This window comes from Nelumbo lutea, chromosome 2 (genome assembly GCF_056320005.1).
Source record: "Nelumbo lutea isolate HS-2025 chromosome 2, American lotus-T2T, whole genome shotgun sequence".
NCBI lineage: Eukaryota > Viridiplantae > Streptophyta > Magnoliopsida > Proteales > Nelumbonaceae > Nelumbo > Nelumbo lutea.
In genome coordinates this window covers 70,608,938-70,630,101 of record NC_142685.1, presented here as the reverse complement: position 1 = coordinate 70,630,101, position 21,164 = coordinate 70,608,938, and the positions used below count along the sequence as shown (strand labels likewise).

Sequence of the window (21,164 nt, the reverse complement as noted above, 5' to 3'; positions counted from 1 at the left end):
CTGAATCTCTGCCTTTGGTACCACCTTTGGAGAGTAGGAGCAGAAGGAGGAGGAGCAGGGATATCAGAGGTAGGTTCAGTGGAAGAGGTGGACACCCCATGATTGGACTCACAAGGGATGGGAAGAGGAACGACTAGAGACACAGCAAAGGGCTCATCAGATTTCTCCCCCTCAGGAGGAATACTAAAGAAGGGAGTCAACTCGGCAAAGGTGACATCTCGAGATACAAAGCGAGTGCCACGAACTGGATCAAAACAACAATACCCCTTCTGTGTGGAAGCATATCCCAGAAACACACACTTATGAGCCTTAGGTTCAAACTTGTGCCTTTGTTGACTATGAATATTCACATAGAAAGTACACCCAAACACACGAAGAGGAAGAGAAAAGAGATCCTTATCCGGGAAGAGAAGACTAAAAGGAGTTTTAAAGCCAAGGACCCGGGAGGGCATACGGTTGATCAGAAAGGTAGCAGTAAAAACAACATCTCCCCAAAAATTTACAGGAATATGGAATGCAAACAAGAGGGATCTGGCAACCTCAACCACATGCCTGTTCTTTCTTTCCGCCACCCCGTTTTGTTGTGGAGTGTAGGAACAAGAACTTTGATGAATAACCCCAAAAGTTTCAAGATAAGTGGAAAGGGTTCTCTCAAAATACTCCTTAGCATTGTTAGAGCGGAATATCTTGATACGAGTATTAAACTGGGTGGTGATGAGTTCATGAAAATTTTTCACAATAGCTGGTACTTCATCCCTGGATTTCATGAGATAAATCCAAGTGTAACGTGAATAATCATCAATAAAAAGGATAAAGTACCTGTAACCCCCCATGGTTGGCATGTGATATGGCCCCCACACATCAGAGTGAACAATATGAAAAGGAGAAAGTGATCTTTTATTGCTAACTGAATAGGAATGTCTACAATGCTTTGCCAACTCACATGATTCACAATGAAGACTCGATAAAGACACTCCTTTAAACATATCTGGGAACAGATGACTCAAAGAAGAAAAAGACAAGTGACCAAACCGAAAATGACATAATAAACTTTTGTTAACAGACTCTGACACGACTGACTCTAAGGCAACTCCATGAGGTGGTCCCAAAGCTTGATCCGGTGTGTCCAGCAAGTATATTCTGTTTGCCTCATGGCCACTCCCAATCATCCTCTGAGACTGCAGGTCCTGAAAAACACAATGAGTGGGAAAGAAAGTTATGCTGCAATTCATGGACTTTGTTAAGCTACTAACAGATAAGAGGTTTGTGTTAAGCTTAGCGACATGAAGAACAAAAGATAAGAACAGGGTGTCAGAGGTCTTTATATCACCTTTACCAGAGATGGGGGCAAGGGACCCATCGGCAAGGGATATTTTCTCTTTCCCAGAGAGAAGGTGATATGAGCAAAAAAGGTTAGATTGACTGGTCATATGGTCTGATGCACCGGAATCGATAATCCAAGGGATTTTATGATTACTTGAAGCTGAAGCATGATTTGCAGAAGCACGAGTACCTGAGTGAGCAAAAGCCGATGAAGATGATGTACTGTTGGAAGGGTGAGCTGAAGAAACTGTAGCTTCCAGGTGATTTAGGAGCTTCCCATACTTCTCAAAATCCAGCTTCATTGCAGCCAACTGTTCAATGGTTGATTTCTCTTCACTCTCCTTACTTCCCCCTTCAGGTACTGTAGCAGCATTAGTAGTCTTGGGTTTTCCCACCTGACTACCCTTCTTAGGGTTATTATTGTTCTTAAACCTATCAGGGAGAAGTCCAGGATGAAGCTTCCAGCAGGTGTCCTTTGTATGCCGCGGTTTCTTGCAATATTCACACACCTGCTCTCTCTTCTCAGTAGGGCCCTTTGGTTTCATTCCCACATGTTCAAAATGTTCTGTAGGTGGACTCTGCAACTGAACCTGCAGCCTACTCTCCTCACTACTTATCATAGCATATGCCTGTGAAAGAGTAACCTCATCCCTGGCCAAAATATTCTGTCTGATAATATCAAACTCAGGGTCGAGTCCAGTGAGAAACTCAGACACCCTATTTCTCTCCACCAGCTTTCTATACATTTCAGCATCCTTTTTACTCTCCCATACCACTATCTCCATAACATCAATTTCCTGCCATAGGGATTTTAGTATAGAGTAGTAGATTGCTACACTCTTCTCCCCCTGTCTCAGGTTTTTCACATCACTTTTCAATTTGTACGCTCTGGCTACATTCAGTTTCTGTGTGTAGGTCTCAGTTACACTGTCCCATATCTCCTTAGCCGAAGACATCCAGAGATAGTGTTGGCTTATATGGGGTTGCATAGAGTTAACTAACCATCCTATAACAGTGTAGTTCTCTTGCATCCATTTTTCAAATTCAGGGTCTGTCTCTTCGGGTTTCACCTTACTGCCTGTGAGATACCCGAGTTTTCCTCTACTACAAACATAGATTTTTATAGACTGTGCCCAAGCAAAATAGTTCGTCCCATCTAGCTTAATTGTGGTAACACCAGTCAAAACGGAATCTAATGAGGTAGGTCCAGAAACCGGCACCTGCTTGAACTGACTTTCATATGTCTCCATTAATCAAACGGAAATCAAAGAACAGAAATTTTGACTATGTAAACTTACTTGAAGTCAAACCAGAACTTGGGTGCTTGAAAAACTAGGGTTTTACTCTGTCCAGCAGATGAGAGAAAGAGAGAATATGCTGCAGCACCTACCTGACTAACCCGAACTCTTCCAAACCTGAATCGCCCTCCTTAGCAGTCACAAGACACCTTCCAAGCACAGAGCGCCACACCCGAGCTTCACCTTTCCTGGTAACCTCGAAAATCTCTAGTCGGCTAGGGTTTCGAGCAGCAGCAGAACAACTATACTTCTAGGCAAAATCTAGCCAGAACTAAACTCTCCAAACCCTTCTACCAGCTAGGCAAGTGATTCTCTATACTATAGAGAACCTATCTCTCCATACACTCTTGATTTTAGAGTGTACAGGAGCGAAGAAAAAAAGGAAGAGGAACTAAACCTGCTTTGATACCAAGATGTAAATCAGTCCTCTAATATCAAGTTTAAACTTAGTGATTAGCATAATAAAACAGATCTGAATAACTGTATAAGAGAAGAAGATGGCGAAGGGAAGAGGTAAGAGAAGTAGGAGTCGAATCATTCTCCATTCTCCTCTAACCCTATTTTATTAAGATCTAAAATTTAATGATGACAAGAATGTCCTTAAGTGGGCGACCAGCTTGACAGTTACATAAAGAAAATAAACAAGAATAAATAACAGGCCCATTAAGTGTGGCCCATCAACATAAAATAAAAGATATTACAAGAGAGGCTGTTAGGGCCCATTCGACCCAGTCTCTTTACAGCCTCATGGCCACTCCCAATCGTCCTCTGAGACTTCAGGTCCTGAAAAACACAATAAGTAGGAAAGAAGGTTATGTTGCAGTTCATTGATTTGGTTAAACTACTAACAGATAAAAGGTTAGTGCTAAGTTTGGGAACATGAAGGACAGAGGATAATACAAGTGAACCAGAGGCTTTAATATTCCCCTTGCCAGAGATGGGAGCAAGAGACCCATCGGCAAGAGAAATCTTCTCTCTACCCGAGAGGAGTTGGTATGAACAAAAAAGGTTGGGTAGGCTAGTCATATGGTCTGATGCACCAGAATCTATAATCCAAGGAATTCTACGATTACCTGAGATTGTAGCATGATTTGCAGAAGCACGAATACCTGAATGGGCAAAAGCGGATGTAGAAGGGGGTACCTGAGGAGGAAGATGCAACAGTAGACTCCATGTGATTTATCAATTTCCAATATCTCTCAAATTCTGCCTTCACTGCTGCCAACTCTTCCACAACAGATTTTTCTTCACATTCAGACTGTGGCAACATTTGCATTCTTGGGTTTTCTAGACTGGCCACCCTTCTTAGAACTGTTGTTGTTCCGAAACCTTTCAGGAAGAAGATTTGGATGAAGCTTCCAACAAGAATCCTTAGTATGTTTCGGCCTTTTGCGGTATTAACATATCACTTCCTTTTTCTCATTTAACCCCTTTGGTTTTATTCCAGCATGTGCAAAATGTTCTGGAGGAGGTGGGGTCTGTAGTTGTACCTGTCGCCTGCTCTCTTCACTGCTCACCATAGAGTATGCCTGTGCTAGTGACACATCATCCTTGGCCAAGATATTTTGCCTTGTAATATCAAATTCAGGATTGAGTCCTGTAAGGAACTCAAACACCCTGTTTTTTTCCACAAATTTCCTGAAAGTTTCGGCATCTTTGGTGCTTTCCCATACAAATGCTTTCATAACATCCAACTCCTGCCATAGTGACTTCAACATCGAATAATAGACAATCGCACTCTTCTCGCCCTGTCTTAATTTCTTCACATCACACATTAGTTTGTAGGCCCTTGCAACATTTAATTTCTGAGAGTATGTCTCTGTCACACTATCCCAAATCTCCTTGGCTGAAGTCATCCATAGATAGTGTTGACTTATATGGGGCTGCATAGAATTTACCAACCACCCAATAACTGTGTAGTTATCCTGCATCCATTTCTCATATGTAGGGTCAGACTCATCCGGCATCGCCTTACTACTCCTTAGAAACCCTAGTTTACCTCTACAACAGACATGGATCTTAATAGACTGTTCCCACGCAAGGTAATTTGTTCTGTCAAGTTTAATTGTAGTCACTCCTGTCAAAAAGGAATCTACGGGACCAACCCCCAACACCGGAATCTGCTTCACCTCACTTCTAGATTGCTCCATCAATCAAACAAAAATAAAAAAACAATGTTTTTAACCTTTATAGACCTAACTAAGGTTAGTCAAGCACTCAAAAGCTCCAAAACTAGGGTTTCACTGTACCTGGCCTTTGGGGAGAAAGAGAGAAGAGGTAGCCGCTCAAACCAGAGCTATCCAAACCACTTTTAACTGCAGCTGCCTACTTTTGGAGATAAAAAGGAACCCTCCAAGCCTTGAGCACCACACCCAAATAGCCTCTTCAACTCGTAACTGGAAATTCTCTAGTCGGCTAGGGTTTTGGGAAAAAAATTGCAGTCCCACTTTCTTGGCAATCTTCGACCAAATTCTAACTCTCCAAACCCTCTACCAACTAGGCAAACAAGATCTCTGATTAATCAGCAATTTATCTCTCCATACACCTTTTGATTAGAAAAAAAGGTGTATGGGAAGAAAAAGAAAAAAAGGAAAGCGGAAGAGAGACCTGCTCTGATACCAAGATGTGATTCAAACTAATAAAATCAGTAGAATATTTCAGAATAAAGCAAAAGAAATCAGAGAAGAAGAAGGAGACAGCAAGAAGGAGGAAGATTGAAGAAGAAAGGAGAAAGAAAGGAGGAGTTCTAATATCTCCTCTTTCCCCTACTCTAATCTTTTATAAAACTTACTTAAGTTGCATAAATTACAAGGAGGCCTTTAAGTAGGCGTCCACATCAGCACTAAACTTAGAAAAACATAAAAAGAGCTAAAGGCCCATAAAGAAAAGGCCCTATAAGAAAACATAACATGAAAGGACTAATAAGAAAGACACTAATGGGCTAGGGCCCATACGGCCCAGTCTCTCTACATATAAAGTTCTAAACAATTAAATAATTAAAATAACATACTAAGTTACTAACAGTCTAACACAGTATCAATTATAAAATTCAAACTATCAATGATTCAAATAATGAAATAAAAACAATCATATTATTCAAATATAAAAAGATGTTAAAGCAATGTCATTGTCACCAATGTGCTTATAAATTACAAAGAATTTAAATATCATGAATAAGATAAGATATATTGATAAAAAAATTATTGATAAAAAAAAAAGATAAGATACAAAAGTACAAATATAAAGGAAGTTAAAAAGACACTTACCTCTCTCCAATATCCATGGCTTACACATATGAATTATGTCATATACTCATTAAAATTAATCATTTACAATGAACAAGTAAATGAGGATTGACAAAGTATTTAATATCATAATTCCATAAACAATGAACAAGAATACAAACATAAAAGAAGTTATTAAAAGAAAACTAATACAACCATTGATTAGAATTGAGGAGTGCGCCAAGCTAATACAACCATTTATCCACCAATCTCCCAAACCTATTTTTCCATCAGACTTATGAGGATGGTCCAATCCACCATATCATAGGCTTTTTCCAGATCCAATTTGAAAATCAAGCCTTCCCCTCCCTGTTTTTTATTTTCTCCTACACACTCATTTGCCATTAGAATTTGGCCAAACCTTTCTTTTCCAAAGAACGAGTGCAATCTTGACTATTTGATGTAACATTTGTTTACGGCAACTGTGTACTAGAACACCATTGATTGGAGGAAAACTCAGAAGAACTGTTCCATTGCATTCACTTATTTAATGCCTCATTTTATATTTTAGATACCATCAGTAAATCGTGTTCTATCAAAAATATTTAAATCAATAGCATCAATATTTCAAAATACAAACATATTTTGTATCATTTTAAATAATTGAAATACAATCAAACAATAAAGCTTTAAAAAAACGTTGTGGTTGACTAGGTCGACGACATAGTCAATGCTTAGTTGCTCTACGTGACTGCATTGTGATAGACCAACTAATTAATGGTGCAGTTGGTCTGCACCTCAACCAACTAATCATTCAATTTGTGCTTTGATACCACTTGTTTTTAAATACTGTTTGATAATGAATCTTGACTGGGGGATTTGAACTTGAAATTTCAAAGTACTCCAATCAATTTTGTTTGCTGGCTATCATATTGGTGTTTATGATGGAAATATCCTATCTTCTCTAAATTATTGTTATCATGCTGATCATTTTGTCAATTGGCAACCAGGGCCTGGTGCAACCATTGGAGGCATGTGTGCTACACGTTGCTCTGGTTCTTTAGCTGTAAGGTGCTGCTGGCTTTTTGTTTAGCATTTACACTTGTTATTTATTTTTAACACCATAGTCCTACAGATTTGAACTTGATATTAAGAAAACTGTTAATTTCTTTATCTTGGTTGTCATTCTCATATCCTAGCAACATACTACTCTCATGTGTTTACCACCAACATCCAGCTACATATGGCACTAAGCAGACTTTGAATTTCTTTATCCTTGTTGTCATTATCATGGTCTTGCAATCATACTTTTACTCTGTACTGATTACTAGTCTTTTTAATCCTTTCAAATATATTCTCTAACATTTTCTCTAGAAGGTTTAGTTCTTAGTTGCATTTAATAATTTAGTTTTGATCTTGTAGGTATGGAACAATGCGTGACAATGTCATCAATCTCAAGGTTTGTCAATTCTTTGTCAAGGTTCTTTATTTTGATTAGTTAGAGTGGTTTCTCATTGCCATTGCCTTTGCAGGTTATTCTAGCAAATGGGGAGATAGTCAAGACAGGTTCTCGTGCAAGAAAGAGTGCTGCAGGGTGTGTTAATTTGCTTTTATATTTTGGTTCAAAAAAGTGAATCCCTAAATGAATTTGTTAAATTCATTGTAGTAGAGTAACTAATTAATGTCATAAATTCACAAAATGACCTTTGTAATCTGCAAGAATCATTCTAGAGTTAGCATACAATTATTTCTTTTTTATGGATTTAAAAAAATATTGAAAGGGAAAACAAAAATACACAAGAAATGGAGACGAAAATGGGGAATATGGTCTTCTTTCTAGAAATAGAAATAAAAATTTGGAAGACCATTGGTATGGGGAAATGTCTTTTAGGAGAAATTTCCAATTTCTAGCCCTATATACTCTCAATGCTTATAAAAAAAGGTTTTCCATTGTGTCTCGGACTTGAGTTTAAGGGTATGCTTAAGGGATTCCTAAATTTCTGATGTTTTTTATTTCACTTGAATCATTGGAGAGAGTGTTTCCCTTGATGCTTCACTTCTTTAATGTGCACAAGAAATCTGCAAGAAAAGTATTTAATCCAATAAAAATAAGAGGAGAGGAAGAGAGAAAGAACTAGGGCTAAGAGCAAGAGAGATCAAACTTAACTGATCTCAACTGCCACCTTCTTTTATTATTATTATAATGAATATGAACTTACAAGACTATCCCTCCTTAAGTAATAAAAGAAATAATTGTAGAGAAGAGGGGTGGTTTTGTCCTTTTATCTCTTTGTATGTATATTATTAGGCATGTATACTAACTAGTGTACGGCCTTGTACAGTTCTGTAATTTATTTCTTTTGTAAGGACAATCTTGTCCATTTACCTTTTAATATAAATTCATCTTTTCTAGGTTGGAATGACACTTGACACCAACCGAACAGTCCTGGAGCCTTCTTTGTTTCTCTCTTATCTCTCTCTCTTTCTAGCTTAACATGGTATTAGAGCGGGTTGTTCTCTGATTTAGATCTCTGTTGAGAGGCATCAATTCGTGGTAAAACTTCAGAGGAAGTGTCGCCTAATCCTATTCTTCTTATTCTGAAAGTTTCATCAGCTTTGAACAAGTGCTAAAGGTGTTCTAATCATCTCCCTTGTCGGCAGCAGGCTTTCTTTCCTTTTTTGGAATTTGGACTGTGAGTTCAGATCTCAATTTACTCTGTGGTTTGGACATTTTTTCTTGGGTATAATGGGTTTCATCTCTCCTCTCTCAACTCTTTGGCTTGCTCTTAGTGATTGTACTATTTGTTTTCTGTTTCTTCTATACTTTGTTTACTATGGGACCCAAAAAAAATGAAATTACCTCAATAAAATTTGATGGAAGCAACTATGCACTTTGGAAGTTTCATTTCCAATATTTTGTTGAAGGGAAGGATTGTGGGGCTATATTGATGGCTCTACATCCATGCCCAATGCTAGTGATGTCAAGGGGCTGAAGCAATGGAGGACAGAAAATGCACAAATTGTGTCTTGGATTCTAGGATATGTCACTATTGATGTTGCTATATTCCAATGAGAGGACTCAATCCTGCACATGACATGTTTGAATATCTTGAGAAGGTTTCTCACCAATCAAGCATGTCTAGGCAATATCAGATTAACGTGGACATATTTTCTTGCTAAGAAGTAACAGCTGGGTTAAGGATGGAGAAGAGGAAGTGGAAAAGTTTTTCAGACGGTGAACAGATGGAAAACTGAACTTGACATTGAAACAAAGAAACGACTACTTGAGGGTGGTAGAGCCAGAGGTAAGAATATACTAAAGGTAAGAGAAGACAGGAAGGCGATGATACTGTTGTTTGTTGTTTGAAGAAGCAGTTTTATGGTTGAAGGGGTTTATCAATGGGGTGCTTCAGTCGTTCAGAATAGTAGGGTGGAAGAATATTTTAGAAATGGAGAGGAAGATATATGAGGTGGAGCTGAAGTGTAACCGGAAAGGATGGTTTATTACCATCACAGAATTTTTTGGGGACAGGAAACAAATGGTGTGCTTACCGGAAGGGAAGCAGACACAAGGATGGGCAACATTTTCAGATGAACTACAAAAATTCCTTGCCGCAGTTGAAAACCACCTGCATAAGGAGCGTGAGCAGGAACAGAGTGATGGAGTTAGCCCTCCTATTCCCTCGAGCCAGGCCTTTAAGCAGACCTCGGTTTGTTGCAGAAAGGCAATAGCAAGCTCAAATAGGGGGTTGAAGATCTGGTGTGAGGCTGAGCAAGTTGATTGGGAGCGAAGAATGGTGATAACATCCAGCAAGGATATACAGGATTGGCGGAAGCTATTGAAATCTGTGGTGCATAACCTAAAACTAGAAACTGAGGTTGCCTTGAAGCCGTTCTCTAACAGGAAGGCAGTGCTAAAAATTGAAGATGGGGTAAACAGGGGATTCACAGCATTCGAATGCGAAGAAGGATTGGTTTACATTCAGAACTGGAGGCCGTTGTGTAATGAAATGGTACATACCAGAGGAAGTTTCTCTGTAAAACTGGTCGGACTTCCTTTCCACCTTTGGAACGAATCAAACTTGGGAAGCATAGTAAAGATGCTGGGTGGGAGGAAATAAAGCTGCAAGATTATCGAGCTGTGGAGGTGAGGATCAAGGGGGTAGAACCAGAATCGCTCCCAAGAACAATCGAAGCATTTGTCGATGAGGTTTGGTATAAAGTATGGCTGGTTTCAGAAGTAGTGATGGAGCTCTTGGGGCAAAGAACCAAGGTAGAAGATGAAGATGACGTGGATGGCTGGGTTACAGGTGGCAGACAGGTGTTGGCAAGACAGCTTCAAGGGGAAGCTGAAAAGTTGCCAATGGAAAACCAACAGTCATGCAAGCCTTTAAAAGAAGGTTTTTTGAAAAATTTTAAATTAACTGGAGTTTTAGGGGAGAGGGATTCCTTTGCTGACGTGGTTAAAAAAAGGGGAGGGCCAGTCAAAGGCTTAGTGCGAACCGGTCCGTCCGAACCAATTGATGGACTGAACCGGCCAACCAATAAGTCAAGCCTGTGTCCACGTGACTGTTTAATTGAGCACGTGGACCAGGATAGGTTGTTTGGGTTGGTAGACGACAATTCTCGTCTATCTTCTTCTTCGAAGAGGTGTTTTGGCGTTGATTCAGTCTCGAATAGGCGGAAGAAGAAAGCCATAGGCTCTCTACAGTGGATTCCACGCCTCGCTCCAGAAATAAATAGGGAAGGTCAACTAGCACAGGACCGGCCAAATCCCAGGTATGCAAGAGATTGCTCTGAGGAGAAGGAAAATATTGACGAGGGCTGGATAGACTATCAATCGGAAGAACCAGAAATGGAAGAAGACTCTGACGAACTGTCATGCATAGGAAGTGTCGAGTTTGACAAGTTGTCAGTGGACGAAGTGGCAGCAACTTTTAATCTCGGCTCCCTGTTTACAGAAATCGCAGCTGAAGGAACTTGTTCAGAACGACCTGTACATCATGAGACTCTCAACAGAACTGAACACGTCCATAAGGTTTGGGGTGACAGTCCTGGCTCATTCCCAGAAGATCCATTACCAAAGCCCTACGACAGACAAGATACATATAAGGAAGTATCCGAGACTTCCCAGAAGTATAACAGAGATATAGCAGTGGGGGACAAACAGGTGGGTGAGGGAAGAGTTCACTGTATAACGAAAGGGACAGGAAGGCAAACACCTCATACTCGAGCCAAGGAGTTAGTTGAATCTCACACACCTTTTCCGGACCTGATAGCTTCTGCTTCCAGTTCCAGTACCCATTCCTTTTCCCAGCAAAACCCAGGTAACTGTGTCCATTCAGCTTTTGCTACTAATGATTGCTCTGTGTCCTGTGTGCCAGATACCAATCCCAGTTCAGAGGCTGCAGCATGTTTAGGAGTGGAAAGGGGAATTGGTAGAAGTAGAGGTAGGGAGGGTCAGGAGAGTGAGGTTGGAAGTGGAGGGGAAGCGAAGGAGAACAACCCACAAAAGGAAGGGGCGGAAGAGTCTAGTGGAGAAGGAATCCAGAAGGAAGAAGGTAGTGATGGGAACTTAGGTCAAGAGGAGAGCAATAAAATGATAGACAAAAGAGTTGTCCAGTGAGGATTCAGTGGCAGCTTTTGTACAGAAGTTGGGATGTAAATTGAAGGATCCAAATGATCTGAAAGGGTTCTTACAAAGAAAGAGAGAAGAAATCAAGCTCAAAAGGAGAAAAATGAGTGAGGCTAAAAGACTGGTGAAGGATGTGGAAGGAGAAAAAAGTTTTGGTCTTAGGAAGGAAAGGAGGAAAGGAAACAAGTGAGGGTAATTTGTGTAAGGGGTGGAGAATAAAGTCTAATGAGGATCATAAGCTGGAATGTTAGGGGACTGGGTAGTGCAAGGAAGAGAGCAGTAATAAAAGAGGCCATTAGGAGAATAGATCCAGATGTGGTGCTGTTACAGGAAACTAATAGAGCAGAATTTGATATCCAATGGGCAAGGAGTGTGTGGAGAGGTAGGGTGATTAGTTGGGTGGCTTTACCTTCTTGGGGAGCTGCAAGGGGTATTGTGACAATGAAGAATGAGGTAGTTATAGGTTTGGAGGAGTTGATAGGGCAATTTTCAGTTTCCTTGAAATTTAGGCAAGTGGAGGATGGTTTGAACGGATGCTAACTAATGTGTATGGGCCGAATGATTACAGAGAAAGGAGAAAATTATGGGAAGAATTGGCTGACATAAGGGGACTATGGGATGGGCCATGGTGTTTAGGAAATGACTTCAATGTAATCAGATTCTTGGAAGAAACAAACAGTCCTAGGCAGAGGCCTACCACAAGTATGAGGAGATTTAATCAATTTGTTGATAGGCTCTATATCATCACTAAGGTGCTGTCCATTAGAATTAGGAAGGTGCTCCCAACAATCATAGAAAATAACCAAGGAGCTTTTGTGAAGGGGAGGCAGATAACATATCAGATACTTGTAGCAAATGAGAGTCTAGAGGTTTGCAAATTAGATTTGGAAAAGGCTTATGACTTGGTTGATTGGTCCTTTTTGCTGGAGGTGATGATTAACTTTGGGTTTGGAGACATCTGGTGCAAATGGGTGTTGGGGTGTATTAGGAATTGTCACTACTCCATTCTGGTGAATGGGACAGTGGTCGACTATTTTCCAACCCGGAGAGGGATTAGACAAGGAGACTCACTATCCCCTTTCCTATTTACATTGGTTGTAGAAGTGCTGGGGAGATTGATCTTCAAAGCAGATTCTAGGGATTTGATAAGAGGCTGGAGAGTTGGAAGAGAAAACATACCACTCACACACTTGTAGTTTGCAGATGATGCAATTTTGTTCTGTGAAGGGGGGGATATCAGTAGGATTAGAAATCTTAAGCTCATTATACAACTGTTTGAACAAATGTCAAACCTTAAAGTGAATTTTGAGAAAAGTTATATAGTAGGAGTCAATATGGGAGAAGGGGAATTATGTGAGTGTGCAGACATCTTGGGATGTGTAATATCGAATTGGCCTCTAAACTACCTTGGATTACCATTGAGAGATAACCCTCAGAAAGATGAATTTTGGGCTCCTGTTGGAGAGGTTTGAAAAGAGATTTGCCAACTGGAAGAAAAACTATTTGTTTTTGGGAGGGAGAATCACTCTAAATAGGTCCACACTTGCTAACCTTCTGGTTTAGTTTTTGTCTGTATTTAAGGTCTTGGTCAAGGTGGCTAGTAGGTTGGAAAAACTAATGAGAGGGTTTCTATGGGAGCCAGGAGAGGAGAAGGACCATATGGTTAGGTGGGAGATGGTGTGTAGGAATAAGGAGTAGAAATCTAGCACTATTAGGGAAATGGTTGTGGAGATTTTCACTAGAGAGAGAAAGACTTTGGGTTAAGATAGTGGGTAGTATTCATGGGATGGTAGATAATGGATGGGATTTTGGGATTCTTGCAAGGACTACAAGAGCATCTCCCTGGAAAGCTATTCAAGCTACTTTGCCCTTGTTCTCTCCCTAGATAAGGTATGATGTGCACTCAGGTAACCTCATTAAATTTTGGGAACATATTTGGGTTGGGGACTCCGCTTTGAAAGATCATTTTCCAGGCCTTTATGCTATCTCTACCATGAAAAATGAACCAATTTTCTCCTTCCTTGTACCTTCTAATTCACCTTCTGGTTTTGGTTGGAACCTGAGTTTGAGAAGAGCTATCAAGGACATAGAGTTAGATTGTCTTTCAGCCTTATTATCCATTCTGGATGGGGTTTTCCTTGCTCCAACAAAGGCAAATAATAGAATCTGGACTCTCACTCCTTCGGGGTCCTACACTTTTTTCTCCTTTAAGGCCCTATTACCCCCTCTCCTATTGGTTTGTCCTTCCTGGTTAAAGAGGTGTGGTGTCAACCTATTCCTCCTAAGGTTGGGAGTTTTTGTTGGGAAACCTTCCTGGAAAGAGTTAATACAAGGGATTTACTTAAAAGAAAAAGACCCAATAGATGTTTATCTCCTAACTGGTGTGTCCTCTGTAAATCTGATGGTGAGTCTGGATACCACTTACTAATTTCTTGTCAGTTTGTTAAAGGTATTTGGGAATGGTTTACTTCTTTGTTTGGGTGCAGGTGGACCCCTCCTTTGAATGTGCAAAGTTTATTCACATCCATGCCTCGCTGGGCAACAAAAAGGACCAAGATCATGTGGAGATGTGTTAGGGCTGCAGTATGTTGGACTGTTTGGGAGGAGAGAAATTCACGGATCTTCTCAGAAAAGGAGAGAAGCTTGGAAGCAATCTTGGAGAGTATCCATGTTAGGGTGATACATTGGTTGAAAACTTTAGAACTGTTTACAGACTTCTCAGTTGATCAAATGATAAGAAATTGGAAGGAGATCGCAGATTCAGCTCCGGTGAAGAAGTCCTCAAGTTCTTGTTGGACGCCTCCACCTCAAGGGTTTACCAAACTGAATTTTGATGGCAGCAGCATGGGTAATCCAGGGCCTTCCGGAATAGGGGGAGTGATAAGAGATGAAAAAGGGAACATGTTAGCTATGTATTCCTGTCCAATTGGGTGGATGATTCTCTAAGGGCTGAGATTCTAGGAGCTCTTGAAGGGATCCAAAGGGCTAAGGACATGCATATTAAAAAACTGATCATAGAAGGTGATTCTGAAATTGTGGTGAATTGGATAAAAGAGGATAGCTCTAAGCTCTGGATTTACAACAATGAAAAGAGGAAGTTTAAGTGGCTGACTAAGGACATCAAAGTTCATTGCACATGGATAAAAAGAAATGCAAATTCCTTGGCAGATGGACTAGCTAGACAAGGGGTGAACAAAAACTCTCTCTTTTGGGCTGTGTTGTAAGTTTTTCATGGTTTGGGTGTATATTGGTATAGTAGGGAGTTAAGATTCTTTAGCTCCTTTTCTATGTAACTTCCTAAGTTCTCACTTATTAATAAAATTTACTGTTATTGATAAAAAAAAAAAGAAAACGTGGACATATTTTCTTATGACTCAAAGGGAGAAACAAGTTCAAGAGTACTCTGCTGGTTTCATGAACCTTTGGATTGAATATGTGTTGTTTCACTTAGGAGATTTATCTACAGACTGTTGTGTAAAAGCTATGAAGAAACACAAGGCAGGTTATGCCTTTTTTGATGCATCTTCAGCCTGAGTTGGAGCATAAATGTCATAAAGTTCCAACTTGCTGTAAATGTGATCCATTTGTCTATGACATAAGCCTTTGACGAAGAGATTGGCTAGATGATCTTTTGACCTAACATAAGGTCTAACAATTTATCCACTTTTGATATTTTCCCTGAAAAAGTGGCAATCCACTTCTATATGCTTGATTCTTTGATGAAACACAAGATTGGTGGAAATATGGATTGCTATTGATTATCACAAAACGAGTGGAAACTTTCACACCAATTTCCTATAATAGTTGTTTTAATCAAATTAACTTGCAAGTTGTGTGTCACATGGCCCTTTTTACTCAGATTCTACACTACTCTTAGCAACCACGCTTTGCTTTTTGCTCTTCTAATAACCAATTTTCTTATACGAAAGGTGGAATAGCCAGTTGTGGATTTCCTATTAGTAACCAATCTTGCCCAATCTGCATCTGTATAACCTTTCACAGACAGTTCTCCCCCTTTATTTTCTTATACAACAACCCTTGACCTAGAGCACTCTTTAAATAATAGAAAACCCTAATAATACCTTCCCAATGACTTGTACTGTGTTTTGCATAAACCAACTCACTCTACACTAAAAGAAATAGATGAGATTTCCAACTAGTCTTTTATATCTCTTAGGTCACTATCAAATATCTTGACATTTGGATTGATAGGAGTATCCACTTGTTTTGCTCATAATAATCCTATCTCTTCTAATAATTCAAGCATATATTTCCTTTGTAGAGGAGATTCCCCACTTTGACCTCACTATCAGAATGTCTAGAAAACACCTTAAGTGCCCTATGTCTTTGAGTTTGGAACTGCTATTGTATAAACTATTTCAACACCTTGATTCCCTGTGTATCACTTCCTGTAATAATGATATCATCAAGATACATGGCTAGTATAATCTTACCAGAAGGTGTCTCTTTACTGAAAAGCAAGTGGTCAACACTACACTATTTGCAAGCTAAACTATTGTCTCCTACTAAACCGACCAAAACTAGACTCGCAGCAACTGTTTCAGCACATAAGTTGCCTTATTCAATCTGCATATTTTGCCAACCTCCCCTTGAGAAACATACCTAGGAGGTTTCTCCATATACACTTCCTCCTGAAGATCACCATGGAGGAAGGCATTCTTTACATACAATTAAAACAAAGGTCATAGTGGACAAACCATTTTACCAATTGGAGAGAAGGTATTGGTGTAATCATAGTTTTTAAGGCGTCTAGGCAACACTAGGGCACCTAGGCAATAATAATTTTATAATATAAAAAAAGTAACTTTTGGATAATATAAAAAACTAACTTTTGGTTAGTTCCCTAGTTTTGTATACGATTCAGCATGTATCTTAATTGAAAAAATAGCAATTCTTTTTATTAAGAACATTAAATTTCCTCTAAAAATGTGGCAAATCATCACATCTAAAAGATAAAAATATTTTACATATTTTAATTTCATTATTTTCAAAAATAATACTACTATAATAAGTGTTTAATAGAGCAATTTCATATCAATTAGTAGCTAAAGAAGGTTATTAACTTTATATGATAAATATTCAAGATAGAAAGTAAAATAGAAAAAACAAGGATGGAGTTTCAGTTTTATTTAATTAGAGAGAGAGAGAGAATAGACAAAAGGAACCTCTTTATAATTCTATTCCTTCTTTCTTTTTTTTCTCTCCTCAAAACCCTTTGATCTTTTAAATTTCAATAGTAAAGCATTAAAACAAAGTATATATATATATATATATATAGCATATAATAAAATGTATTAACACACATTAATAAGATACAACAATATAAATGATATCATAAAAGGTGTCTGCCTTGTCATTCCTTGACAACTTTGGGTGTAATCAACACCATAAATTTGGCCACCAACTATGCCTTATAGCTCTCCACACTACCACCAGGTCGATTATTAACTTTGTAAACTTACTGGCAATCTACTACCTTTTTCTAGGAGGGAGAGGAGTAAAATCCCAAGTATGATTAGACTCAAGGACATGAAATTTTTAATAAATTGTCTTCTTCCAGTCCGGCAAGGCAAGGGATTCCTGAATAGACCTAGGGATAGATACAAGATATTTAAATGCATTATAGGACCTCAACATGACTAGGACTCCAAACATCAAAATGGACAAGGACAAAAGTGCTCGATAATTTATTATGATCTCCCAAAACAAATGACACTTGACAATGTTTGCTAAGCTGATGCAACTCAAATTGCAACTAAGTAATAGATGCCAAACCAGGAACTAGCATCTTGAGAGTAGGAGGAGATGGATGGCCTAACCAACATTGCTATTGTAGAGGGGAAAATGTTGTATGTAAAGCTTTTTGTGGACCACCACTATCCAAATAGTGGTCAATCATCCCAAACAAAAAGATGATATACATGTATGTGTATATGTATCCATGTATACATACATGTATGATTTATTAAAAAAATTATGTATATATGCACGTATGCATGCATGCATACATACATACATATATATAACTTACTAAACTGCTTAACCAATGACTATGAAACTTTAAATGTGCGTTAACTATAACAAGGAAAACCAAACTACTATGCTGGACCAGGAAACAATTTGTAAAAAATGCACTTACTGTTTTAAAATGCAAGACTACACGAATGTTAAATAATGAACAATGGAAACACATGTATCATTGTCACCAAATTCTTTACCATATCATTAATAGCCATACTTTTATTCAACTGCCCAACAGTGGAATTTATGGAACAGAAAATCAGCATTGTGTTTGTGATGCTGATTCTTGCTAGAATTGATTAATGATTGCTTGAATTGTTAGCTCATTTTTAGTTTCATTAGTCTTTCACAGTACAATTATAAGCAAGGTTCAAAGTATCGATATGATATGCCCCATATTGGGCATATCGTATCGTATCTTTAGGGGTCCGATACACCTGTTTACAGGTGTTTTTGGGGAACTCTTTTTTTAATGAATATATATATATATATATATATATATATATATATATAAAATATATATATAAACCAAATTTGAAAAATCTAAAAAAACATAACAAGTGCATGGTTTTAAGTACCGACACACCTCTGCCAATGTGCCGATACACAGGTGTATCGATACTTTGAACCTTGATTATAAGTGAGTCATGCCATGTGCAGGAGGTTTTCTGACCACATCCTTGTAATTAATGAAAGTTTCCATTACCAAGTTAAACTTTTTCTCTAATTGGACTCCATTGGGTATTCTTATCTGAATATATGGCTTTTTATGTGTTTATTCTCTTTTCCTTAACTAGTTTTAGTTTTAGGTTTTCTTTGACCTATCAAAGGTTATACATGTTCAGCCCAATTTTCTTAAAATTCAATTGTTTTTCCTGGATTGTTTGTGTTCTTGTTGATTCAAAGTTCACTTTTTGTTGAGAATACCTGTAAAAGGACTATTTATATACTTTGATCACATTGTTAACCTTTAGGGTTATGCATATCTTAGATATGACCTGACTCGGCTGATGATTGGGAGTGAAGGAACCTTGGGTGTAATAACAGAAGTTACTCTACGGCTTCAAAAAATTCCCCAATACTCTGTGGTAACTTTTCACTTTTATGGATAGTATTGGGCATTCTGCTCTCAATTTCATTACATTGCATAATGTTCTGTTTCCTATGATATTTGAATCTCTTCTATCATGCTGTTTTCTGGTTCTATGCAATAAATATTTAAGTTCTTTAATTGTTCTTCTCCATAGCTGACTTTTATAGACAACTGTTTCTGTGCTCTTACATGTTTACCATTCATTGCTAGTGACTAGTGATTTACTTTTATTCTCATATTTAATTGCTGCTTGGAGAAATCTTGTTGCATTATGTGCAGAAATAAAAAACCTGTGGGCTGAAACAGTCACCAAGGATTTGATTATTTTGGTCAAGCTGTAAGGAAACTTGGATATAAAGACAAGTCACATAGACCATACACTTTTTGTTAAGCATGATGGGTGTGTAATTACCATTTTCATATTATATGTGAATAATATGGTAGTGACAGAATGATCTTCCACAAGTCCAATTGAGGGAGTTCTTTGTTGGGATTGGAATCCCTTGTTAACAGTGTGCAAATCAGCAAAATAAATGGCAAAAGAGAAATAAAAAGTAATGTCCAGTGAGAAAAATAATCAAACACCATAAGAGAAAATCTTCCACTATCAATAAGAATAATGGGTTTACAACTTTTCTAGTTTAAACTAGAGAATAGCAACTTCAAGAGACAATAACCTCTCTTGGATACACAAAAACAGTTATCAAACAAGAAGTGTTTCAATCAACAAAACATGAGAAAGATCTCACCAAACAAAGCTTCCAAATTCCTCTCAAAACTACTATTAAAGAGCCAAAAAAAAAAAAAATCACCAAATGCGTGATGGAAGGAGTGTAAAACAGCAGCCAAAACAGTTGATTGAAGCGCTCTTGTTCACGTAGCAGGAAGCTTGAATCCCTTCTCTTGTAAAAGAGTAATTTCCTTTCCCACTCTCTTCTTCTCCTTTTTTCTCGAAAGAGGATACCGACGTAAGTGTCTAGAATGTCAAGAGACTCTCTACACCAAGACAAAATAAGGTTTGTAGAGAAAGCCAAATGATAGTGGAGAGTGAGTCCCACCATCCACTAACATGGAATTAAGACAAGACAATTTGTCTCATTCTCACTAATGAGAGAATATCAAGAGTCTCAACATTATTTGTCTTTCTTTTTAACTTTCTCAAATTACATGTTGGGCAAGAGATCCCAGCACATGAGTGGGTCCCACCTCCACATGAGGGGGGGAACCCAACATTCTTGGCATCTAATTTGAAATTAAGGATCTTGTAGAACTCAAATATTTCCCATGCATTAAAGTGGCTAGATCAAGGAAAGGAATATTTATTTCACAAAGTAAACCGTTAGGTGACTGGTTCCATTTTACCCCAAAACCGTTATTTCCCCCAAAACCATTGATTTGGTCAGCAAACCATTGACCCGGGCGGTCAAACCGTTCAAAACATTCAACGGTTTGGCCGGTTTTTATTTTTTTGTCAGAATGGGCTGTCTGTTCGGTTCGAACGGTCGGATCGTTTGACCCGGGAACCAGACCCCTGACCAGTTCGTTGTCCGGGTCGGTTTTAAAAACCTTGATTCTAATTACCAGTGTTTGAAGAAGAAGGTTAACTTTTGGCAGAGAAAACCTTGATTCTAATTTCTGTATCTATGTCTGTTGTTAGATTTAAGTTTTTTATTTCTACTGTTAGAGTGCTGCCAGGGACCTACTTGTAATTTCTTTATTTTTTATTTTGTTATAACACATTAAGATAAAATAGAAGCTGGGTGCCGCCAGCATTATTCTTTTTGACTCTCACATATTTTTTCTTTCTCTTCTCTTCTCCTCTCCTCTCCTTTCTCTTCTTCCTCTTTTCTTGTAAGAGAACATGGTATAGAGCACAACTCTGGGCAATAGGAGTTGTTCTTTCTGCTGAATAGTATCCATTCAACCCAGGCGTCAGATTTCTTGGACTGTGAAGACAAAAACCTAATCGGACTGATCAGAAATATTTGTTTGTCATTTTTTTTCTGGGTTCTTCCTTGGTCGTAGCACCATGGTAACCCTAGTCGGAGGAGGCCTATGCTGTGAAGCTTCCTTTTTTACCTTCGGCTGATGCTGTGAAGGCTTAGTCGTGTTTTTGCACCTTCATACAGGTGCTGTACAGGGGTGTGTCGTTCCCTTTGTCACAGGTATGTACTGTGTTTAAATTGGTGTGTGAAGTGTGGAGTTTACAGCAGTATATCTCTTCTTTCTGGACTGTTTCTGGACTGTTTAGTTGCTGCCAGTAGCCCTTCAGTAGTGTGTACATGTTTTTAGAAGCAGTGTGTGGAGTTTTTGTGCCCTAATTGTGACTGTTAGGCATAGTACTGGTGTGAGGACTGGTCTTGTGCACCTGCAGTTTTGGTTCTGACTTGTAGACCTGCCTTTGAAAATGGTGAATGATGATTCTGCCTCATCTGGGGTTAAATCAACCCATGGTACAGCAGGTATGGGGACTGAAAGTATGATGTTTCCTATGCTGATTACTCCTTTAAATGGTCTGAACTACTTGGAGTGGGCCAAAGGTGTAAAAC

General features: G+C 38.7%; 1 protein-coding gene across 8 annotated transcripts in view; it reads left to right on the top strand.

The window, feature by feature from the left end:
• The window catches only part of LOC148871441 (FAD-linked oxidases family protein), a 119,415-nt gene that overhangs the window by 15,816 nt on the left and 82,435 nt on the right, over positions 1–21,164 (top strand). For all 8 annotated transcript variants that reach the window (XM_088969565.1, XM_088969569.1, XM_088969563.1 and 5 more), the window contains exons 7-10: positions 6,856–6,916; positions 7,268–7,304; positions 7,378–7,439; positions 18,514–18,610. In XM_088969565.1, coding sequence (XP_088825691.1) covers positions 6,856–6,916; positions 7,268–7,304; positions 7,378–7,439; positions 18,514–18,610 — 257 coding nt within the window. The remainder of the gene's footprint in view (positions 1–6,855; positions 6,917–7,267; positions 7,305–7,377; positions 7,440–18,513; positions 18,611–21,164) is intronic.